Source organism: Alternaria postmessia (assembly GCF_024291825.1).
Source record: "Alternaria postmessia strain BMP 2775 chromosome Unknown scaffold_13, whole genome shotgun sequence".
In the NCBI taxonomy this organism is placed as follows: domain Eukaryota; kingdom Fungi; phylum Ascomycota; class Dothideomycetes; order Pleosporales; family Pleosporaceae; genus Alternaria; species Alternaria postmessia.
The window spans coordinates 380,564-402,276 of NW_026260086.1; the positions used below are offsets into that span (position 1 = coordinate 380,564).

The 21,713-nt window shown below is 51.8% G+C and overlaps 7 protein-coding genes across 7 annotated transcripts; 3 read left to right on the forward strand and 4 right to left on the reverse strand.

The window, feature by feature from the left end:
* Positions 1 to 213: 213 nt before the first annotated feature.
* Positions 214 to 2,661, reverse strand: TRP1 (bifunctional tryptophan synthase trp1; the record flags this gene model as incomplete). The annotated part of the gene is made up of 2 exons (XM_051729472.1): positions 214 to 2,209; positions 2,342 to 2,661. 2 exons carry the CDS (start codon positions 2,659 to 2,661, stop codon positions 214 to 216), a joined length of 2,316 nt encoding a protein of 771 aa, XP_051590856.1.
* Positions 2,662 to 3,435: 774 nt separating this feature from the next.
* Positions 3,436 to 9,121, forward strand: J4E82_003184 (uncharacterized protein; the record flags this gene model as incomplete). The annotated part of the gene is made up of 2 exons (XM_051729473.1): positions 3,436 to 3,500; positions 3,547 to 9,121. The coding sequence occupies 2 exons, from the start codon at positions 3,436 to 3,438 to the stop codon at positions 9,119 to 9,121; spliced, it is 5,640 nt and encodes a 1,879-aa protein (XP_051590857.1).
* Positions 9,122 to 9,931: 810 nt separating this feature from the next.
* J4E82_003185 (uncharacterized protein) lies at positions 9,932 to 11,737 on the reverse strand (the record flags this gene model as incomplete). The annotated part of the gene is made up of 1 exon (XM_051729474.1): positions 9,932 to 11,737. One exon carries the CDS (start codon positions 11,735 to 11,737, stop codon positions 9,932 to 9,934), a length of 1,806 nt encoding a protein of 601 aa, XP_051590858.1.
* Positions 11,738 to 12,240: 503 nt separating this feature from the next.
* J4E82_003186 (uncharacterized protein) lies at positions 12,241 to 13,535 on the reverse strand (the record flags this gene model as incomplete). The annotated part of the gene is made up of 2 exons (XM_051729475.1): positions 12,241 to 12,897; positions 12,945 to 13,535. The coding sequence occupies 2 exons, from the start codon at positions 13,533 to 13,535 to the stop codon at positions 12,241 to 12,243; spliced, it is 1,248 nt and encodes a 415-aa protein (XP_051590859.1).
* A 715-nt stretch (positions 13,536 to 14,250) lies between these two features.
* On the forward strand, positions 14,251 to 15,096 carry J4E82_003187 (uncharacterized protein; the record flags this gene model as incomplete). The annotated part of the gene is made up of 1 exon (XM_051729476.1): positions 14,251 to 15,096. The coding sequence occupies one exon, from the start codon at positions 14,251 to 14,253 to the stop codon at positions 15,094 to 15,096; it is 846 nt and encodes a 281-aa protein (XP_051590860.1).
* A 470-nt stretch (positions 15,097 to 15,566) lies between these two features.
* J4E82_003188 (uncharacterized protein) lies at positions 15,567 to 17,432 on the forward strand (the record flags this gene model as incomplete). Its single annotated transcript, XM_051729477.1, has 1 exon — positions 15,567 to 17,432. The coding sequence occupies one exon, from the start codon at positions 15,567 to 15,569 to the stop codon at positions 17,430 to 17,432; it is 1,866 nt and encodes a 621-aa protein (XP_051590861.1).
* Positions 17,433 to 17,647: 215 nt separating this feature from the next.
* J4E82_003189 (uncharacterized protein) lies at positions 17,648 to 21,456 on the reverse strand (the record flags this gene model as incomplete). Its single annotated transcript, XM_051729478.1, has 2 exons — positions 17,648 to 18,729; positions 18,780 to 21,456. The coding sequence occupies 2 exons, from the start codon at positions 21,454 to 21,456 to the stop codon at positions 17,648 to 17,650; spliced, it is 3,759 nt and encodes a 1,252-aa protein (XP_051590862.1).
* Between the last annotated feature and the right edge of the window lie 257 nt (positions 21,457 to 21,713).

Consider the following 21,713-nt stretch of genomic DNA (forward strand, 5'->3'; position numbering starts at 1 on the left):
TAAGAGGCACTGATCGCGGCGCCTTTGCAGACCGCTGTCTCTAGAGACGCAGCCCATCCTTCCCGTAACATGTGATTCTTAGATGAAGAGAAGACCTAAAGAAGAACGTAAATCATTCAAGGAGATACCATGAGGCTGTGAACAAAGTGCGTTGTATTTGATGAATTCCAGCTCCCGTTTTAGAAGTAGTATTTTAGACATTCATTCTGATGCCTATTGCTGGTTCTTAGCTGCCTTTATGAAGGCGCGTATCTTGTCTAGACTTTGCTGTCCGTCTTCTTCGACACCGCTGCTGACATCCACAGCGTGAACGCGATCCCGGTACTCGTCGAGTCCAGCGAGCATAGACTGTACGTTGTCAGGGTTCAGCCCACCTGCTAATATGACCTTGATCCCATCGTCTTTTGCGAACACCGCTTTGACGTCGGAGAGATCCAGTTGCTGGCCTGAACCTCCAGAGCCTGCATCCAGGAGTGGTAGAGCGTGATAACCTCTTGAGCCGATTCCAAGGTTTTGCGGGTTAAAAGCTCGCAGAACAGGTACAGGAACCAGCTTTGCCCACTCTAGTGGCTCTTGACCATGAAATTGTACAACGTCTAGGCTGAGCAATCGCTGCTGCTCGAGCACATATTCCAGTGATTGGTTTCGGAAAACTCCTACAAGAAGCGCACGACTGTCGTTTGATACCAACCGCGATGCGCCGTGCTCAAAGAAATCAGACGCAGCCTTTGAATCAGCAAGCAGCCCCGACTTTGAGACAATCGGCTTTTTAGTCTTGTGTACCATTTCCGAGATGGCAAGTGCTGTCTCCGCTGTCACTGTTCGCTTGGTTCCTGGCGCCAGTATCATGCCGATGAGATCAGCTCCTGCCTCGACTGCAGCCTTTGCGGCCTCTGCACTCCGAGTTCCGCAGATCTTTACCATCGGGCTTGAGGCTGTTTGCGCCTTCTTTGTAGATGAGCCACCCAAGAGCTCAGCAATGAACTGAGCAGTGTCAGATGCGCGCATCAACGCTTCACCCACCAAGACTGCACCGACTCCGCTCTTGATGTATGGTTCGACATCTTTGGGTCCAGCGATACCGCTGAGCGCACACAAAATTGTCTCTTTTGGAACCATGTTGATTAGTCGATTAGTGGTCTCCATGTCGACCTCGAAATTGACAAGATTGCGATTGTTCACACCAATGACTTGCGCGCCCAGCTTGACGGCGATCTCCGTTTCTTCTGCGTTTTGGACCTCGACTAGGGGCTCCATTCCAAGTGATCTGGAGTAGTCGTAGAGCTTCTTCAGCACTGCCTCGTCAAGCATCTTGACGATGAGCAATACAGTATCGGCACCTGCGAGTCTAGCTTCCAAGATCTGATACTCCTCGAAGATGAATTCCTTGCGCAGGACAGCAGGACGGTTTGGCATGCCTTCCAAACTTTGACGAACTGCTTTGAGGTCGTCGATGCTTCCCTTGAACCACTCCGGCTCCGTGAGGACGGAGATGGTGCTTGCGCCGGCCTTTGCGTAAAGCCTTGCTTGGGCAGGAGCGCACGCAGACAAGGAGATTATGCCTTTGGAGGGCGATGCGCGCTTGATCTCAGCCATGAGCGATAGTCGGAACGGAGATTGCCTGAGACGCTCTGGGAAGTTGATCTGAGGAGGTGCTAGGTTAAGGTCGTACGAAGCTTGTAGGTCGCTAGGCCGTTGGGATGGGATCTTCTTCTGTTCCGCGACAGAGGCCCTACGGTGGTCGTAGATCTTCTCCAGTATGGATGTCTGCTTGTCCTTCTTTGCGCCATTTGTACCGTTAGCAGCAGCTCCGACTGCCTGAGCATGTGCCTCCTTCTGTAACCGCTCGTTCTCGGCCCAGGTACCTCCTTGCATCTTGAGGAAGTTCCTCACCATGAGGCGACCATCTTCGGTCAAGATACTCTCTGGGTGAAACTGCACACCCTCCATAACGTATTCCTTGTGTCGCACACCCATAATGACTTCCTTCACTTCGGCGTCTTCGTTCGCGGGTATCGTAGCGGTGACCTCGAGGCAGTCAGGGAGCGTTCCGTGGGTGCCAGCGAGCGAATGATAGCGTGTGACGGGGACATTCTGCGAGACGCCTGCAAAGACGCCTTTGCCGTCGTGTTTGAGAGGCGATGTTTTTCCGTGCAAGACCTGGCCTGTCACGTCTACCGTACCGCCGTAGCTATAGAAGATGCACTGTCTGCGCCGCGTTAGCACTGCCCCGCCTATTGTGCGCTCATACACCTTCAATTCCTCTTCCCGCCCTACAAAGAGAGCTGCAACAATGCTTGCGGTGATATGCCGTATGACACAAACAATCAGGACGACTCACTCTCCCATGCACACGCCGAAGATTGGAATCTTGCCGCTATAGTGCTTGATAGCCGCATTGCTAATGCCTGCATCGCGCTCTGGATGTCCCGGTCCGGGACTGATTACCAGCTGGGTAGGATTCTTTGCGATCAACTCTTCGACAGTGATCTCATCGTTTCGGTATACAGTCACGGTCGCGCCTTCGAAGACGAGGTATTGATACACGTTCCAGGTGAAGGAGTCGTAGTTGTCAATGAGTATAACGTTGGAAGCGGTCGGTATTGGTGGAGAGGGGGTGGGGTTGTTGGGCGAATGGTCAATCAATGCGAGGGCAGGCATGGTGAGTGGTTTCTTGCGCGAATGGCGCCTTTGGAGTCCGGTGGCTGCTATATAGCTTCGTCTGGGTAACTTTGCGGCGGTAAAATGACAGGAAGATTGCCGGTCCTTTGACGGCGAGGCAGTCGTGAGTATATTAGATGCCGATGAACGGAGCCCGCGCCGAGAAACGTGTGTGGACTTGGTGACAGGAACGTAGAAAAGGAACGAATGTCTAGGTACCAGGGTAGCGGGGTGACTCAATGATGCACTATTCAGATATTGAGGATGCGGAGTTAACACGGAGGTGGCATGGATCGAGGCTTAGTGCGACAGACGGTACATGGACGTGGACGCATCAATATGGGCGACCGGGCAATACTTTGCATACGAAAAGACATGCTCATGCTCTTGGTATTCAGGAAGAGTCGTTTTCTCTACATATCCAGCTGCTAGTAGGATATTGGGACTGCACTTGGCTGGGGCGAGTACTGCAACCTCAGGTGCAAGACCACGAGATGCAAATCTCACAAGACGGAGATGCAACAGCGATGGAATGGGTCTTGCACAGATGTGTCTTGTAGCGAGAAGCATGCGATGTCGTGTTCTGAAGTGTCCGCAAAGAAAGAGCCCTTGTGATGATCCCTGCACGTACTAGCTCGACTTTCGCGTGAGCTTTGGCTTTCGCGACTTTCGTAGACATTCACGCCAAACATTCGGCAACACCACCCCACGCCCATCCAGCACCTTCATGGCCTTTGGTTAGCTGACACTCTACTCGCGCACCGCAGCGCAACCATGGCCCCCATCCAATCCCCCGAGTTCGACCTGGGCAAGTGCCTCAAAGGCGAGCAGCAGCTTGTGTATGTTTACCTGCATTCAACGCAAGAAACTGGCTGACAGTACTAGAACCTGGGATATCGCATATCGCGCCCTCTGCGACCCCGAAACCGCGTCTAAAAGCGAAGCCCTACGCGCCTTCCTCACCTCCACCGATAACAAAGATATCCTCAGCCACCCATGGAAGCCCTTCGCCGACCCGTCGTCGCAAGAGAAGAGCAAGTTCGAGACCAACACAGCGCCCATCAAGATCACACCGCCCCAGAGCGAGCACTACAATGTAGAAGAAATAAAGGAAGACAGTCTGTGGCTGGCCAAAGAGGCGCAAATATCAGAATATGCAGCGCTGCAATTGGTTGTCCAAGAGTGGCAGGGCAGGCCGACTGCACAACTGTTGAGTGGACTCACCGAAGAGGAGGCCCTCAGCGTGCAGGAAGCCGCTGGAATGGGAAACCTAGGAGCCTCGACTTTCGTCCCGAACTCATCCATCCTAGCCTCACCGCTCGCCTCCAAGACGGCGCATCTCGACGCAAAGGACCAGCGTCGCCTCCACATTCTCGACGTCTACCATTCTACATGCGCTTCCATCATCCGAATAAGCCAGCTTCTCGTTTCATGGGGTTGCGCATCAAACTTGCGTAGCCAGACCATCTACGGTAACGACTACCTTAGCATTGGTGCCGGTTGGATTGAAGAGCTTGGGCAGGCCATTGCAGCGGCACAAGATGGACCTACAGGTGGAAAGGCGCTAGACGAGTGCCTGAAAGCATTCTCCAAGAGGTGTGACTCCCTGGACACCGGTTATGGCTGGAACGTCGACGATTCTATACTGGAAGCTGCCTCGGAGAAATGGGTCGTTGCGCAAACCACAGAGATGCTGCACATCCTGCATCTCGCCCTGGTGCACGCAGATTTGGTTGCCAAGGACTTCCTTCCTGCGGCTACTATCGAAGACTGGCTCAAGGCCTTCAGCTTCCGCGGCTTTTTCCGCGAGTTTCCTGCAGTCACAGCTCGCCAGGAACCTCTCATTCCAGTCATACAACTGCTGACTTCCCTTATGTCTTTGACTATCTTGAAGGTAGACAAAATCATGGACGATCTTGAGTCCGGCGACTGCAATACATGGGCCTCCTCATCCTACATTCTCAACACTGCTGTTGTAGAGAGCATCACTACCATATTCGGAGAAGCCAAGCTGCTGGGTGCTAGCCCAGCTACACCACCGACATTTGCCTGGGCAATCCTTACCTGGAAGCTCACAAGTCGTGCGAGTTACGAGGAACAAGAGCGTGATCGTCTGCTTGAATCGTCAAATAACACCGGAAACCCAGAACCTCAAACTTCCCCGCTTGAGGAGGCTGCTTTGGTCGTTGCCAGACTCGAAACCCATGAGCTCTTCGATGGCAAAATGCCTTACGAGGAGCTTGCTAACGTCAGCTCAGCAGTGGGTGTCTTGGCTATTGTCAACCAGTTGGTCCAAACCAGTTTGCCTGCATTCGGAACACCGATTGATCAGATATCACAAGACAGGATTCGTCTGCTATTTCTTCAGCTTATTCGCGCTGCTGTTGGTAGTGACATTGTCGCGTACAGCCCGGACTTGATAGTAACGACATACACAATTCTGACTGGCGACAACTCTTTCCGCAGATGGGAGAACGGCGACATATCTCGCCATGCTGACCCGATTGTTGCGTATTTCCTGGAAGATGAATATGTCCTTCGACCACTGCTGCTCAATGAAGCTCGGCTACGCTACCCCTACGAGATGACACCTTTCCTGAAGTTCTGTAGCGCATTGACCCGTGGCGACAAGACGATGCAGAACGGCTTGCCTACATTCATCGAAAAGCTTGGAAACCACAATCGACTTATGCAACAACTTCCAGATGGGTTTAGGGACTATGCGTTGACGCGCGAGGAGGAGAACGCCAACTGGGTCGAACTCACGGGCAACCTTCCGCTTTTCTCGTCTGGAGTATCTTCGAGCTTCCGTGGACAACGTCGATTGCTGACCTCTGGCACTTCGACACAGTCTGATGGACTATCTGGAATACCTGCCGGGACAGAAGGAATCATCGTTGATGACAATGCTTCCCCATACGTGGCGGTTTGGCATCATCAGCACTCTACGTTGTCATACTTAGTCGAACTTCTCTCCACATACCCTGTAGGGAGCACCAAGGTTGAGACTGCCACGCAGCAGCCTGCCTCTCGCGAAAGTGTCATCGAGATCATCGGACTCTTCGCTGATTTGATGCATTCTTCTCTACATGCTTCTGAGGGCGTTTGTTCGACTGAGCTCCTGGAGGCGATTGGCATCGGTGCTGAGGGCAGCCAGGATACCGTCAATCTCGTGCTCGCCATCTTCGAGGAGGAGCTCCTGCACCTCTGCCAGGAGCCAAGCAACGAGGCGTGTTTAGAGCTGTTGGTCAACTGCACTCACTTCTTAGAGGCTTTGATTATTGTTTCTCCACACAGAGTATGGCCCTGGCTCGCCAGGAGTAGATTGCTCGAAGGCGACGGAAATGGCAGCTTAGCGACTATCCTCATTGGCACTGAAATGGTTCTAGGACGATATGACTTCCTTATTGGCTGTATCCGACTCTACAAGGGTCTCGTTAAAGATGCAGTCGAGCGATCAGTCTCGCGCAAAGTCCCAACGAGAGCACTCAGCCGCTTCAATGCTGCTGCTCCTTCAGAAAGCGGAACCTCGGATAAGATCATGAGCACAATACTCTTTACATTCGGTCGAACCCTTGCTAGCATATACGAGAACTCGTTGAACTGGAAATATTCTCATCCCAACCATCGGCCCGAGATCAACATCGCCATCTGCGAAGTTTTCACGACGATATTAAACCTCGCGTACAGCGTAGACGACGAACCGAAACTATCCGCTAAGCTCGCCAAATCCATCGCGCCTATCGCCGAGTACATCACGCAGCTATACCTTACACAGGCTGGCGCAGATCTTCCGACAAACCCGCTGATGACCTCCCTGATCACTGGGGTCAGTCCCAGCGACACCACGTTGCTCACGACTTCGAGTGCATTGTGGATGCTACAGACGCAGACTACTCTGGCTTTCGCTGACATCCTTGTCCGGGTTGCCGTACTCTTGAACAAACCCTGGACACACTTGGAGCAACAACTCTTTAAAGCTACGCCATTACTGGCACGACTGTACGCAACCAGTGACAAATGGAAGTCGCAGGTCGTGCTGCTGTTGGAAGCTCTTGTTCGTGGTGCCGTCCGTGTCGCCGGACAAGATGACTCAACGATGACAGACGGAGACCTTAAGCAGTATGTACGGAAACAGATTGAGCAGCAAGAACCGCCCTCACTACTCGGTCATCTCGGACCACGGACTGCGAAGAACTTCTTGAGCGTACTCTCGCAGCTCGATGAGCCTTTACAAATAGTGGATATTCAGACCAACGTCTGGAACTTGCTTTCAGCCGTAGTAACATGCAAACAGCAGTGGTTCTCCTTATATCTGCTTACTGGTAGCACGCCTCGCGAGTCCATTCGTTCCAAGAAAGACGCGACTCACGATTCAAGGAACAAAGCCCTACTTACGCGAGCGCTCGACGCACTCTCAAGCATGGCTCTACCAGACCAAGAAGCGGGTGGCCTTTCATGGCCTTTATACACCGCTATGCTCGAGTTTGTCTCGTCAGCGCAAAACAATTGGTCATGGGCAATGGGTGACCTCCGACAACGCAAAGATCTGATCCAGAAACTGCTCGCTTTCATGAAGTGGATGGCAAAGCAGCCCAAGCAACCGAAGATGAGCAACAACAACGAGACCCTCGAACGCTCATTCCAAAACAGGTTCGCATCGTTAGCCTGCGAAGTCATCGCCATGTACCTGCACCACTCACGGCAAGTGGGCGATATCACCGTGCTCAAAGATGTTGTGCCAAGCCTGACGTACTTGGAAGACACTGCTTTGGATCTACCGTCCTACAGTACTTCCCTGCATGGTTATCTTAAGCAAAACCTGGAGAAACAATACCCTGGTGTCACGCTAGGCAACATCAAGCGAACCACACTGTACCCAGAGACCTTCGGGCGGGCATTCTTCTACGACATCGACCTTGCCCAGCGGCTTTTGGGATTCAATAGCAAGTGGACAGGTCCCAGAGAAGGCACTGGTTTCGCAGCTGAAGTTGAGAAAGCCAACTACAACCTCGGCCTGGTTGAATCTCAGGTTCTACTACTTCAAGGCTGGAAGCTGCTGGCTCTGGAGTTGAGCCAAGTCGTAGCCAAGGACGAGCGTATAGTCAAGGTACTCGTTGGCGTCATCCACAAGTGCATGGTCGCCAACGAACAATCGAATCTCCCGGAAGCATTGTTTGGCCAGCTCATGGTTCTGCGAGCAGATCTGGCCTTTGCACTGTTGAAGAAGCTGGTTGAGGCAAAGGTACGAACGAATGAGGCACGTCAATTACTCGCTCCAGTGTGGAACGCGATTCGTACCTCCACGCCTGACTTCGAGAACGTATTCTCGACCGACGCGGTGCACTACTACCGATCCTTGCTACGAATCCTCTACCTTGCCCTTCACTTCCATCTTATCGAAGATACAGATACTTCCGATGACGCATCCTTCCGCTCTTCCTTCCGGGGCACTATGCCTACAAGCCACAACAAATACGCCGAGCCCATCTCAACCCAGCTCCTTGAGATTCTTTCCGACACGGTTGCAAAGGGCTTCCGCAGCCTTGCCAACCAACTTCACGCTGAACCTACATCCGTCTCGCCATCGGACTTTGCCCTTCTCACTGCACTCCTCCAACGCATCATTGCGATACCAGAGATGTCAAAGTGGCAACAACAGGCAGCTCTCCTCTTCGCCAACAGCAACACCGTGCGCTACGCCACCAGCCTCTTCTCATGGGCTGACCGTCTAACGATATCCCACAATGGCATCGACGACCCCATCTACGGTGAACTCAGCGTACTGTTTCTGCTCTCCCTGTCAAGCATCCAGGCTTTGGCAGAAACCATGGCTGTAGAAGGCATACTCAGTCAACTCAACACCGCAAACATCATGAACTACTACCGTCGCGTCAACGGCATGGGTCCTTTCGACAATCCATCACGCATGTACAGTATCTGGACAAAAGGCATCCTACCGCTCTGCCTCAACCTTTTGCTTTCAGTCGGCCCGCCCATTGCAGCGGAAATCTCATCTTTCTTGAACCAGTTCCCAGAACAACTCGCCCGCTCGGCTCTAAGCATAAATTCAAATCCCTCGTCCCGCACCTCGGCTACCCAGAAGATTACGCTTGCCGTCGCTTCGGAAGTGCACTCTTTGTCGCTCATATCCAGTATTCTGGAAAACGTCCGCAAGCAAGGCCCTAAACTGGGTATTCAGGCAAACGACGTCGCACTCCTAGACTGGGATAAGGAGAACATCAAGGAAGATGTCGAGAGCTGGTTGAACCGTAAGAGCGCGCTGCGTGAACGCATTGTAGCGATCGATGAGCGGGAGTTGGAGATGCTGAGCAGCAGGAAGGGCCAGGGTGAGGATGCGTTAAGTGAGCTTGAGAAGAGAGTGTTTGGCGAACTGGAAGACGCGGGAAAATGCTTGGGTGTGGGTAACGGAAATGGAAATGGGAATGGGAAGAAATAGATGATGTGGTGGAACTGCTAGGATGACATTTGAAAAGCGCTGGAGTTTAGGAGCGTTTTTGGATTAGTTGCGAGGTGCTATGTGCTTGGACGTTAGATCTTGTGGGTGGTAGTGTATTTCTAATGTAACTCTTTTGACTCATGTTTGCTTGGTGGTATGGTTCATATTGTGCGGCTCCCCAGGTTCGTCAGACTAGCGTATCAGCAAAGTTCTGCTTCCGCCTTCCTTCCATGTCGTCTCACATCGAGAACCTTCCCAAACAGGTAATTGAAGAAAGGCCATAGATTGCAGCAACTTTCTACATCCCACATGCTGCCCCTCTACCCTGTGGGCATACCGATAGTCCCAATTAGGCAAGTTTCCATCAAAGGTGTAGATCACAGCAACTCTCACAAGATACCTATTAGCTACGCTGTAGTCTGAACTTGTTATGAAGTTTGTAGGCTGTTTACTATGTTCTCCCGAATACGCAGGTTTAAAACTCTGCATGGGTGTGGATTGTAGCAACTTTCAAGACCGCCCAGCCCCTGGTAAAGCAAAGAGTGATCTCTTCAAGCAACGCATTCACAGACGGGGATGGGAGAGCATACGGTCAATTATACGTATTGATCCGAGATTACTAGCAGACAACGAACGTGGTACACAAGCCATACTGCTGGCACGTAGGTGATAGTGTGCCCTTGTACATACACCATGCAGACACTGAGTATGTTTCCTGCTAACGTGCCTAATCGCGCCCGGATGTGTTTTAAATTGTATGCGATGATGGAATGTTCGTATGACATTCCAAACCACATGGCCGTAGTATTCCTACACATCCACCACAGACCAGCCGGATTCTGCGTCCGTAAGTTGGGGGGTAACGCCACCAGCCAGGTCGACGAAACCGCTGTCTTCAGTACCAGGCTCGGAGTCAGACTCAGTATCGATGTCACTACCATAATCAGACTCCACGTCATATTTCATGACTTGCAGCCTCGTCACCTCCTTCAGCTCTTCTTGGAGCATCTTTTCATGAGTCTTGAAATCCTCCGTAAGTGATGTGATGGGAGATACTGGACGACGGTGCGATTTGAAGGATTGATTCCTTCGATGGTGGTTAGATGAATCAGACTGCATTTCTGTCCCTGTAGGTCGACATTCAGTGATCTTGGGTTCGGGAGCCTCAGTGTTCATGACAGCCGCGGAAGAAAGCTCTGAACGATAATCCTCTCCGTCAGGTAGTTCGCAGCCTCGCGTGATCAGATAGAGCTCCTTGACCATTCTGCAGAATTGAAAGATGTCCGGAAGCCATGAGTTGGGTGCAATGAAGAACCGCAGAAGCATGCTGAAGCCCGAAAATAAAGAGAAGAGACCAAAAACAAGCACCGATACTTTGCATCCGAGGTGCTCTGAGTACTTGATGTATAGGCGATCAACCAAGGTCAGAGCAAGACCGAAGCCGATGGTCTTGATTGTGTACTTGTCTCTTGCATTTGTTAAGCCGAGGAATTGAGTGAGCTCAGTTGCGGCTTTCTTCCTAGCGACTTTCTTGGTAGCGGCCATGTACGAAGCCACACCGACCAGGGCCGCCATTTCGATCCCTAAGGGAGCTAAGCTCACGAAGGTCAGAACTTTCGCCAAGTACCGTGTAAACGATAGACAGTTTTCAAGATTGGCCTTCAAGGCTGCCAATTTCCTAAGCCGGCATTCAAGTTTCGCAATGGCCTTTGCGCGACCCGACAAAGCGAACGTTTCATCCGAGGATACGGGCAGGTAAACAAGGCGACATGGCTGGGAGGACTCGCAGTGCAGGGCGAATCCAAATGGCACTTTGGAAAGGGATCGGGTTGACGAGGACGTATCGCCAGTATCCGTACCGTTAGAAATATGTACAGTGGGGGTGGAGGTGGAGCCATTTATGAGGTAGATACCGCCGAAGAAGCGATTCCAGATCGAACGGGTCTTCAGTCTCACGACCTCTAGTGCTTCCCCGAGTATACGACGGGAGCGATATCGTACATTTGCCCAGGACCTGAGCACAGCTTGTTGTGGGGTTGCATCATGTATCACCACCTGTGGCGTGTACTGAAGTCTACCACAATTATCCATTGTCCAGTACATGATCCGTGCACGCATATGAGGGTCCTGAAAGCCAAGCCCGAAGGATTCATCGTTGACCTTCTTCAGACCGCGAATGAGACAGTCTTCGTGAGTCTCCATGAAGCCACGGCTCAGCTGGCTAGAGAGAAGTCTATCCAAGCGACCGTACAATATTTGCTCTTTGTGCATGGTGGCTGACTGCACATTGAATTCGTCTACCACTCGGTTAATTCGAGGTGTTATGAAGTTATCGATGCCGAAGAATCCGGTGGCGAGGGAGAGTATCGCGGAGCTGAGGTACATGAAGAACAACCCCAGCAGTAGCATGCGCGAGTTGGCGAGTAGAAGCCTGATTTTGTATGGAATCCTTGCCTTGGTTGGTTCCGATGTAGCGCGTTGACCGTCTTGTGAAAACTGGCTTCCAGCAGGCGTAATGCTCAGCTCTGCTTGAGGTGTCATGTCCATGGTGATCACTGTGGTGGAAGGCACCCTAGCGTTTGCTGAGCCTTGAGCTTCGTCGCGGGCGACTTCCATGTTGCAGGTGCTGCGATGTTGTGTTCACGTATTGGTAAGTGCCGAACTCTTGGGTTTTTAATTTGAGAAGCCTGTGATTAGGGGTCTGGTTAGGCTATTCATGGGTCCAAATAAGCGTGTGTGGAGAAGGTGCCACTGATGAGGCCGCAAGGCACCAGTGACTGCACGTGCTGGATCAGGCAGCACTTGAGTGAAACGCAGTCAATCGGACGTCGATCGTGACGCGAAAGTAGGACAGTGAGTAGTGATTTCAGATCAGTCTTGATGAGTACATGCAGGAGATGGCGATGGAAGCTCGGTGATATTCTGTTGTCTGGTGAAGACTGGAAGGCGCGATGCGGTCTGCATGACGGCAGGGTCCGCCTTCCGCTGTCGGAATACCAAGTTGACGCGATAAAACATGAGACTGTGTTCGAATATGCCTAGTCATATTTCTGATTTAACATGTTAGACGTTAGAGATCCAAGATTCAATGATGGTATATACAGTATTATGACTACTTACTACTTCTTCCTCTGTGCCCTTTTGCGTGGCGGTTGCCCAATATCCTCTATGTCTATCGCACCCTCCACATCTTCAGCTTTGATCTCACCAACATCAGCAACCACCGTCTCTTCCTTCACTGCTGCCTCTTCGTCGCCATTGGGTGCCTCGACTTTCACAACGGCTTCTTCCTTCTTCACTTTCGTCTTCTTAGCTACCACTGCTGAGGGACATAGGCCTCTATCTGCCAACTTGCAGTCACCACACTTTCTGCCCACAGGTAAGCATATAGTCTGTCCAAAGCCCACAAGCAGATTGTTTATATCATGCCATTTGTCTTTTGGCAGCCATGACTCCAGAGCGGCACGTGTTTGTTCTGGATTCTGAGTCTTATGCCAGCCCCATAAGTTGGTAATGCGGTGGACGTGGACGTCGACTCCAATACCTTCATGCCGGCCCCAAGCTGCACTCAAAGTGAGGTATCCCATCTTAGGCCCGACACCAGGTAGTGACACAAGTCCCTCGATTGTGTCTGGAATATCGCTATTCCACTTGTCCCGTAGAATCTCCGCAGTTTGCTTGATGTACTTGGTCTTGAGGTTGTGGAAACCCACTTTGTTGATGAAAGCGTTGAGCGCAGGCGGCTCTAGTGCGAGGACAGATTCAAGATTGAAACCCTGGTTATGTTAGCCGTGGAAAGCAGTCGCCTTTAGAATTAACCCACGCCAGGCATTTTCTCCTGCATGCCTCGCATGACGGGCGCTGTGACGGTGTCTTTCGTCTGACTACTCAACATCAAGGCTATAAGTGTCTGAAATCGTCGATCTCGAGGAGACCTGTTCTTCTCCGCCAGACTCTCGCACCCCATAGTGTCTACCGGCGCGACATTCTCATTCCGCATTTCTCTCGTCAGGGTGTATATCTCCTCCCAATTGGGTGGCGGCTCCATCTTCACAGACCCATCGTTGCCCTTAATCTTCTTCGCAGGCGCGCGTCGGGCTTTTTTGACCTTTTCGCTTTTCTTCGGCGATGCGATTCCAGCGATCGTTGTTTCCTCTACCTCCTGCTTCACGACGATAGGAGTATCTTGACCCCTTTTCCTCTTCATAGGCACTCGTCGCGCCTCTCCATCGGAGGCTGAGTCTGCTGGTACCGAGCTCAGCTCTGAACTTGCCCTAGCATTCTCGTCGCTACCTGTCTCTCGTTTGATAGGGGTCTGCGCATTGGTCGCGCTTCGGGTCTGGCGTAGCGCTCGTTGGGTGCGGCTTGCGGCGACGATACGGGACGTGTCGCGAGACACTCGTGAAGTCCGCATTGGAAGGTCAATCTAACGATAGAAAACTGTGTGAATGGCGAGAGGTCCTTGTGATAGACTCTGATACGGAGCTCCGCGAGCTGATGCGCAGCGCATAGTAATGACGATGACGAAGACGCGACTCAGCAAACAGCCAATGAGCGCCTATCGATTTCATGGGTCTAACGCGACTGCACGTGAAGCGTCACGCATTGATGACGTCAGCGAGGACTCGATCAGAATTTCGATTGGAAATACAGTTGCTGCAATCAACGCCATTACAATTTACCTATTTAGGAAGAACGTCATCTGAATACACGTGAGACAGCTGGTGGAAATGTCAACTCCACTTTCTCTGAGTCCTACACTACTTGATAAGTGGTGGCCGTTTCTTCTATCATGCTAGAACAGATGTATTACTCGCTTCGATGTACACTATGGGGCTCTTGCAGCCTCAGAATGTTTGATCATCAAGCTTCTATCCAGTGAAAATCCCGTTTGCCTATTAGCTAAGATTCACACGTGAAGGTTTACGCTGAACGGATGGCTCGTGCTGAATGCAAGCTAATTTGGTACGTGCGGAGACGTCACGACTTCATGGAGCTATACCAGCCGCGGCTCACACCTTCTGTCACCCATGGATTGATCTTTCACCCAATATAAGATTACACACAACAGGCTCTCTGAGTACGGCGCAAGGTCTGTGCTACCAATCACCCACACTGCACAACTGAAAATGCTACGCGAGCAAATGAAAGAGGTGGACCTTCTGATTCTGGGCGCTGGATGGACGTCCAATTTTTTGATACCTGAACTAGAGGACACCGACATAAGCTATGCCGCAACCACGACTACTGGAAGAGATAACACGATACCATTCAAGTTCGACCCCAGTTCCGGCGATGCGGAACCATATAAGCGCCTTCCCGCGGCGCAAACCGTGATCATCACGTTCCCGCTGGTGGGACATACGCAGTCGAAGACCATCGTCGGCCTTTACCGCTCCGTTCACGGCGCAAAAAACAACTGGGTGCAGCTAGGCTCTACAGGCATCTTCAATAAGTTACCCGATGACTGGAGCGATGATCATGCGCCGTATGACAAAGAAGACAAGCGAGCGATCGCGGAAGACGAATTACTCTCGCTTCACGGTTGTGTGCTAAACCTATGTGGCCTATACGGAGGCGAACGCGTGCCCGCTAGGTGGCTCCCTCGCATAGTTCAGTCGAAAGACGATGTGCGGAAGCGAGGAGCCGTGCATTTCATCCACGGTGAGGATGTTGCGCGCGCCATTATTGCAACTCATCGGAAGTTTACCCCGGGGAAGCGATGGATTGTTGCTGACCTGCGCGTCTACGACTGGTACGATCTCATCATGAGCTTCAGCGCTATGGTCGAATCGTCCATGACTAAAGAGGAGGCGGAGACACGTCAGGAATATGGCAAATGGGTGGGAGAACTCATGGAGGAAGAGGGAATTCGCGCTCTGCCACGTGATGTGCATACCTTGGGCAGGAAGTTGGACTCTAGGGGCTTCTGGCATTACCATGGGCTCTGGCCTCGTCACAAGCGGCTGGCATAGTGGATCCACTACTCGAGCAATCCAATGGAGTCACATTTCTGCGATGCTGACTAGGACGAGACTTTTCGATTCGATTGGTCTGACATTGCGGTCACGTTTTCTGGACAGCCATAAATCTGGTATAGGCGAAGAGTACCACAGTTCAATGGATAGTCTCCATGGTCTCCGCTGACCTCAACACGATTGTATGGCTGATTTCTAGTTTTGATTACCCATCCATAACATTTTTCATGAGATCAATTTACTCAGATGAACCAGATTTACAGTGTTCCACGGTCCCAATCTTCTCGTCGCTCTGTATAAAACTTCTGCTCAATCTGTGTCTTTCTTCTTTTCTTTTCAGTTCAGATCACATTCTAGTCATCGACACAAGTTTTGGAAGTATTTTTGACTACCCATTTCTCATCCTAGATATTCTATTCCAACATCGTTCACCCACACAACGACAAATCCCCTCCACTTTCACCAAGATGTCAACCAACACTTTCGCAACACAGAGCGACATGGTACAACGAATCAACATCGGCGGCCTAAGGTTACCTACCGACCAAGAACGAGCAAGAATATCTCAGCTTTCTGCTCGTCCGCAGCTCATAAGTATACCGCAGTTACCCATTCAAACCAGCTTCGGATTTTACGGTAGTTACCCTTCTCCGGCTGCGTTCCAACAACAGCCTTTCTTTCCTTCTCCCGGCGTCGCTGCTACTAATTGCTTTCCTCCTGGTGCCTTCCCCCACCAGCAACAACTTCACAACCTGGGTAGGTCACAGCCCACATTCTCTTCTGGCGTCGCTGCTTTCAGTGGCTTCCCTGTCGGTGTATTCGCCAACCAGCAGCCGCAATATCACACTCCGGGTAGGCCACAACCCGTGTATGCTCCTGGCGTCGCTGCTACTAACTGCTTTCCTACTGGTGCCTCCCCCCACCAGCTACAATATTTTCCCCAGGCTCAGACCTATGGAGGTCAGTATAGCCAGAATGCCTTCACGGCACCGGTGCAGGGTCCTTGGGCGGCTCAGAATGTTGCGAGTACCGCCGCGCCGCCTGCTCAGCAGGAAGAACAGTATTTTGATCTCACCAGAGATGACGAAGAAGAGGTGCGAGCACCCACACTAGCACCAGCATGCCCTGTTGTCCCCGTCTCGGCCGCCCAAGACACAGGTCTCCTCACCCCTGCGGATACACCCTCCTCACTAGAGGCCCCCTCTGTCCCCGAGGCACCCTGCCACCTCGGCGAACGAGTCAAACACCTCCAGTTGACCATCAGAGAAAGCTATGAGCCATGCGCCTTCCGCCTTTTCCGCAGCTTCATGTTCATGAACATAAAACAGCAGCGTGAGTACTGCAGCTTGTTTTGGCCCTCGAACGAAGCGGCTTATGAAGATATCCTTCGAGCCTCCAAACTCTCTCTGGATTTCTCGACCATATACTATTTGCGCCTTTCGTTAACATCGAAGCTGAAAGAGGCCAAGAGCGAAGAAGAGCGCGAGAAGTTGGAAGAAGAAACTGAGGTCATTTGCGCTGAGATGGAGAGAACTTGCAAAGCCAAATTGCAAGATAGGAGGGATGAAGAGAATTTGAGCAATCTCCACCAGGCTGTTACCACTACCAAGGGTAAGAGGAGCAAGGCCTCGAGGGCAGCACAACTAGAGGTGTGGAATGAGGAGAATGTAAGAGTACAGGAAGCAAAGCAGGAGAGGTGGGCGAAGCTGGATGGCCAGCAAACCCCAACTTCGCTTGCTGGCCAAAAGAGGAAGCAAAGGGTTCAAGAGGAGCCTAACCCTGCTCCGAAGAAGAGGGGGAGACCTCCAAAGGTCAGGGCTGCAGAGGACGTGGCTGTGGTGAAGGAGAAGAAGAAACGTGGGAGGCCTCGGAAGAGCCCTGTGGTTCAAGAACCGACTCCTGAGCACGCCATCGATGAAGCGGAGGATGATGGGGCGTTGGAAGCAGCACTGTATGCTGGCTTGTGTGAGGATGTCGTTGGAGAGGAGGAGGATGGGTCGTCTGAAGCAGCTCCGCAAACATGGCTCGCCGCTGATGACAGTGACGTTGTCGATGAGAGTGCTGAGGTGGAGCCTTCTGGACGAGTACAAATGCACGATGAAGATGATCGGGTTGCCGGAGCCGTCGCCGAGGACCGACCGGAGGAGGTTCGTGTGGATGAGAGTGCTGCTGTAATCGTCAGCTCGTCTCAAGAGCATGGACAAGAGGAGGAGGGCTGTGACGAAGACTCTCTCTTCGGAGACTCTCTTTTCGAAGACTTTGAGCTTGGAAACCTCCTCGATACGGGGGCTGCGAATGATATTGGGGCTACGCTAGACGGCATGTTCTTCTAGTCATGCATATGGTATGGGTAGTTCTAAATATAATGCTACCAAGGGCCCCTAACTCTTAAACTCCACGCTATGCGAACGTACTTGAAAATGCCATAAAGGCGAATACAAAAGGTAATAAGAGAAAACAAACCAACTGGCCTCATGTTGCATCCGGTCGATGGCATCACGGGTGCTGGCCCTATACGTGAGCCAGAGCGGGCAACGAAACAACCTGCTTAAACCTCAATATTCTCGAAGGGATCCCGGTCTGGCGGCAGTCCCCTGTAAATGACGCTGCCGCCTGCGTCTAGCCTTGCATTCACACTAGTGATCCATACACGCTTCGTGAATGCACTAGTCCTCTGAATCTCGTCCTTAGCGACACCCAGGTCGTCATGCGGAATCCAGACGGCGGGCTGGATAGCGCGTGTCGCCGGATGCTGGAAGGAGCGTTTGATAAGCTTTTGGCGAGCCTCAGGCTCGATGTCAGCGAGCTCGTCGTCTACTTCATCGAAAAGATTGCCAGCGGGCAGGACCTGTGCTTCAACATCGCGGATGGGTTTTGCAACATCGTCGAGACCTTTCTTGAGTGTACTGGTAATCATATCTAGAGGATCCTTGCGCTTGTGGTGCTGCTTGTGGTGGGATTGTGAGCGTGAGTTAGAGCTACGGCGGGAGCGATCTGCCCAACTGGTGTTGCGACCGCGGTTGCCGGGTCGAGGTGATTGCCCATGGCCAGCAGATTGCATGTTACCGTCCAAATTGCTCAGCTCATAAGATCCTGGACCATAGGATGATTCGCGTTGTTTCCTTTCCTCAATGCGGTTTTGCTCGTCCAGGTGTGCTTGCTCGCGCGCTTCGGCCGTCTGCGCTGCATCTTGTTGAGCAGTGAGAGATTGATGCTCGTCATCGCGTTCCCATTTGCTGGCCTGTGCTCGCTGCCACTCCTCGTCTCGAAGGACCGCTTCATCTTCGAATGTGATTGGCAGGTATGTGAAAAGAGGCCCGAACGCCCTGTTCAGTACGACTTGGAAGAGGACAGTAAAGATGCCCATGATAATCATGATAATACCCTGAGGGAAACAAGATTGGTTTCCTTTATCGTCTTCTTGTAGGAAGAACAAGCCAACCATACAAAGCTCGAGGAAATACAACCCGGTGAACAGCTGGTTGACAGCTTTCGGGAAGATGAGACCGTTGGTTTCGGCCTTAGCGTAACTGACATAGATCATTTGGTAGCGGTATGTGAACCAGAAGAGGCAGAAAGTGATCAACATCATGATCAGGATCAAGGGAGCGACGACGGAATAGATGAGACCTGCGCATTGTTAGCTTTAACGTGCATTATCACAAAGGACTTTTACTTACCAATGGCGGCAAAATTGGTGTAAACAGGGATCATAGTTCCCCAATTGATACCAGGTCTTTGCAACACCCTTGAAACCTTCTCTCGGGGCGTTGTGTCGAGAAAGCGGAGGAATATGATGACAACGACAGCACCGATCTGTAGCAAAGTACCAGAACTGATACTGAGAGCTTGCAGAATCATGTAAGAGAAGAAGTAGTTAGCGGCCTTGGGGAGGTTCTGCGCCAGTGTCAATGGGACACTAAGAGGATCGTTGATCAGTTTGTCAATCGTCGAGGTGATACCTGTCGAGATCGATACTACCAGAAACAACTGGACAAAGACGAAGGCGAAATAGAAGTTTTGGACGAGCAATTCGCGTTCGCCTGATGTCGTCGTACCGGTAAGACCAGCGCAGAAGCGCAGGACCAGAGGCAGCACAGCAAAGAGAATGGCCAAGAAAGCTGGTGGCAACACACCCTGTATCAAACTCACTACCCAGTCGGGAAGCTTGTTGATGAAGCCTAGCCATGGCAAGGTCTTGGTCAGACTGTCAATTTGGGACAAAGCTCCTGTAAAACTGACGGGGATACCCCAGAAGATGATAAGTCCTACAATGAGCAGAATGATTCCAAACATGCGCAAGTAACGCTCCCACCACTTCATAGTCAAATTGTCCCAGAGCACGTAATTGGGGTTGACCTCTACAGTTCTCGGGTTCATTTGCCTTGGAATGTGATGGCTCAATGACTGACAGGCCATGTGTGCCGCAACCTGATGGTTGAATTGGATAAAGGCAGAATTCATCAGCGGGAAGCGTTCTGGGTGAGCCTGATCGTCCGCGATCTCAGCGTTGAGCCGAGCGAGCTCTTTTCGGCAATGATAGATGGTATCAACCTTCTTGCCGATCAACGGCAAGGCCGGCCACCAAGACCAACTGAAGATCGGTAGTCGCATCGTTTCTCTGTCCTTTGGCCTAAGGTACTTTCTCCAGAGAGCATCCTCGCCATCCTCTTCCATGGACTCGTCGTACAGTCCTGTGAGATCATACTTGATTTTACTAGGGTCCTTGAGCTCTAGTGGCAGCTCTTCTCCTGGCTTCTCGAATGGCTTAGGGCTTATAAAATCACCCTGACCAACGTATACGGCCTTTAGCTTATTGAAAGGGTGCTTCCATCCAGGCGTAATAGGTTTCTTCTCGGGCTCGGCTGTAGCTGCAGGCGCTTTCAGATCTGTCTGGGGAGAGTTCGGCTCGGTGATGGTGCCATCAGAGGCATAAGTTTCCTTGCTGGCCAAAGGCGTATGGGTGTCAGTACTAGCCCCCCTGTGGTGAAAGTCGGCAGAGGTTGGCGATGATCCTGGAACTTCGTCGGCACCGTCGAGGCTCGCCTGTGCTTGCTCTTGTGTCTGTGCCTGGCCAGCCTGGCGGGGTTTTCCGCCAAACACACCGCGCATTCCACCGTAGACCTTTTTGTTGAAACGATCGACACCATGGCCGACATCACGGAAACCTTCACCGACGGCGTGCATGCCTTCTCCCAAAAATTGCATTGGCACTATGCCGCGCTTCCGATCGGGTGAGGTTGACCGTGAGGAAGAGGAAGACGACGAAGGGGACTGCTCGAGAACCTTTTGGAGTTGTTGCTCGATCTCGTGGGGGTTACCAGCATCCACACCTTGCTCGTGAGTCTCCTGATTGATCGCGTGATTCTCCATAGCTATGTCGTGCTTCTTCTCTTTTCTGGACTTTTTCTTTCCAGCCTCCTTCGCTGCCTTTTCCTCCATCTTCCTGTGCTTCTTGGTGCACGCTATTATAAGATTTGTTTCGGCAGATTCGAGGGTCCTTGCAATCTTGGTTCGATCGTTGACTTTATCCATTAGGTCGTCATAGTTGCGGTTTATCCAGATATCCTTGATACCACCGGGAAAGACGTCGTAGAGGGCATCGAGAGCTGGGGCGGTAAGCCATTTCTGAGGAATGCTTTGCACCAAAATGGTGGTGGCAGATGCTCGAATACGATGTTCTGGTCTGGTGAGGACAGTCTGCCTAAGGCGTACAAACTGCCTGAGCGCCAAGTAGAAATTGAAGCACGCCCAGCATATGACGCCTACAGCGATGATACAGTGTGCCCATAAGCGATGCCTCTTGTCTGCAAAGGCTACATTGGGCCAAGCGAACGAGTCTAAACCAGAGACTCCGGGCTCGTCGCCCTTGCGATTTATCGGTAGCAGGATAGGTAGGATGATGATAGCCATAGGGATGAATATGCGTAGCAGGAGCTGCAGGTATTGGAGGAAAAGGTAGCCATCGACGCCGGCAATACGGATGAGTTCTTTGTCGCTAATCGTAAAGACATTTCGAAAGGACTCGATAGCGGTCGTGGGGGCTGCGATACGCTTTGCGACGGGTACAAAGGCGGTCTTGTAGTAGTAGATTTTGTGGAACAGACTCTGTCGCGCGGCCGCTTTGTCTTCCTGGTCGCCATCGGCAGGCTTCTTCTTGCCCGTTCCCTTGTGAAGCTTCCAATTGCCACTGAGGACCAAGAAGAAACCAATCTGAACGCCGAAAATGATAGCTGCAGTTGACAGCGACGCGGCGAAATTCTCGATGCTCTGGTTTGACCTTAGCTGCGCGCCGCCGGCGTCGGTCGTCGACGTTGCGGTCGTCGAGGACGTCGAGGACGTCGAGACTTCGGACATGGCTCAGAGTGGTCGTGGTCGTGGTCGTGGAGGGTCGCGTATGTGGTAAAGCTGCGAATCGGAACCCCTGTCTTAACCTCTCGTTGCCATGGAAGAAGAGTAGCGAGGAGGCGCTACCGTTTGCGGTTGTAATAGAAAGAAAACAATATTAGTAGGGTAGTAGGTAGCAAAGAGGCAGTGAATCAACACAACGAAGAGAAGGCGCGAAGTGCTATCATTATTGATTCACAGGTGACTAGGGTGTCGACGTGTTTCAA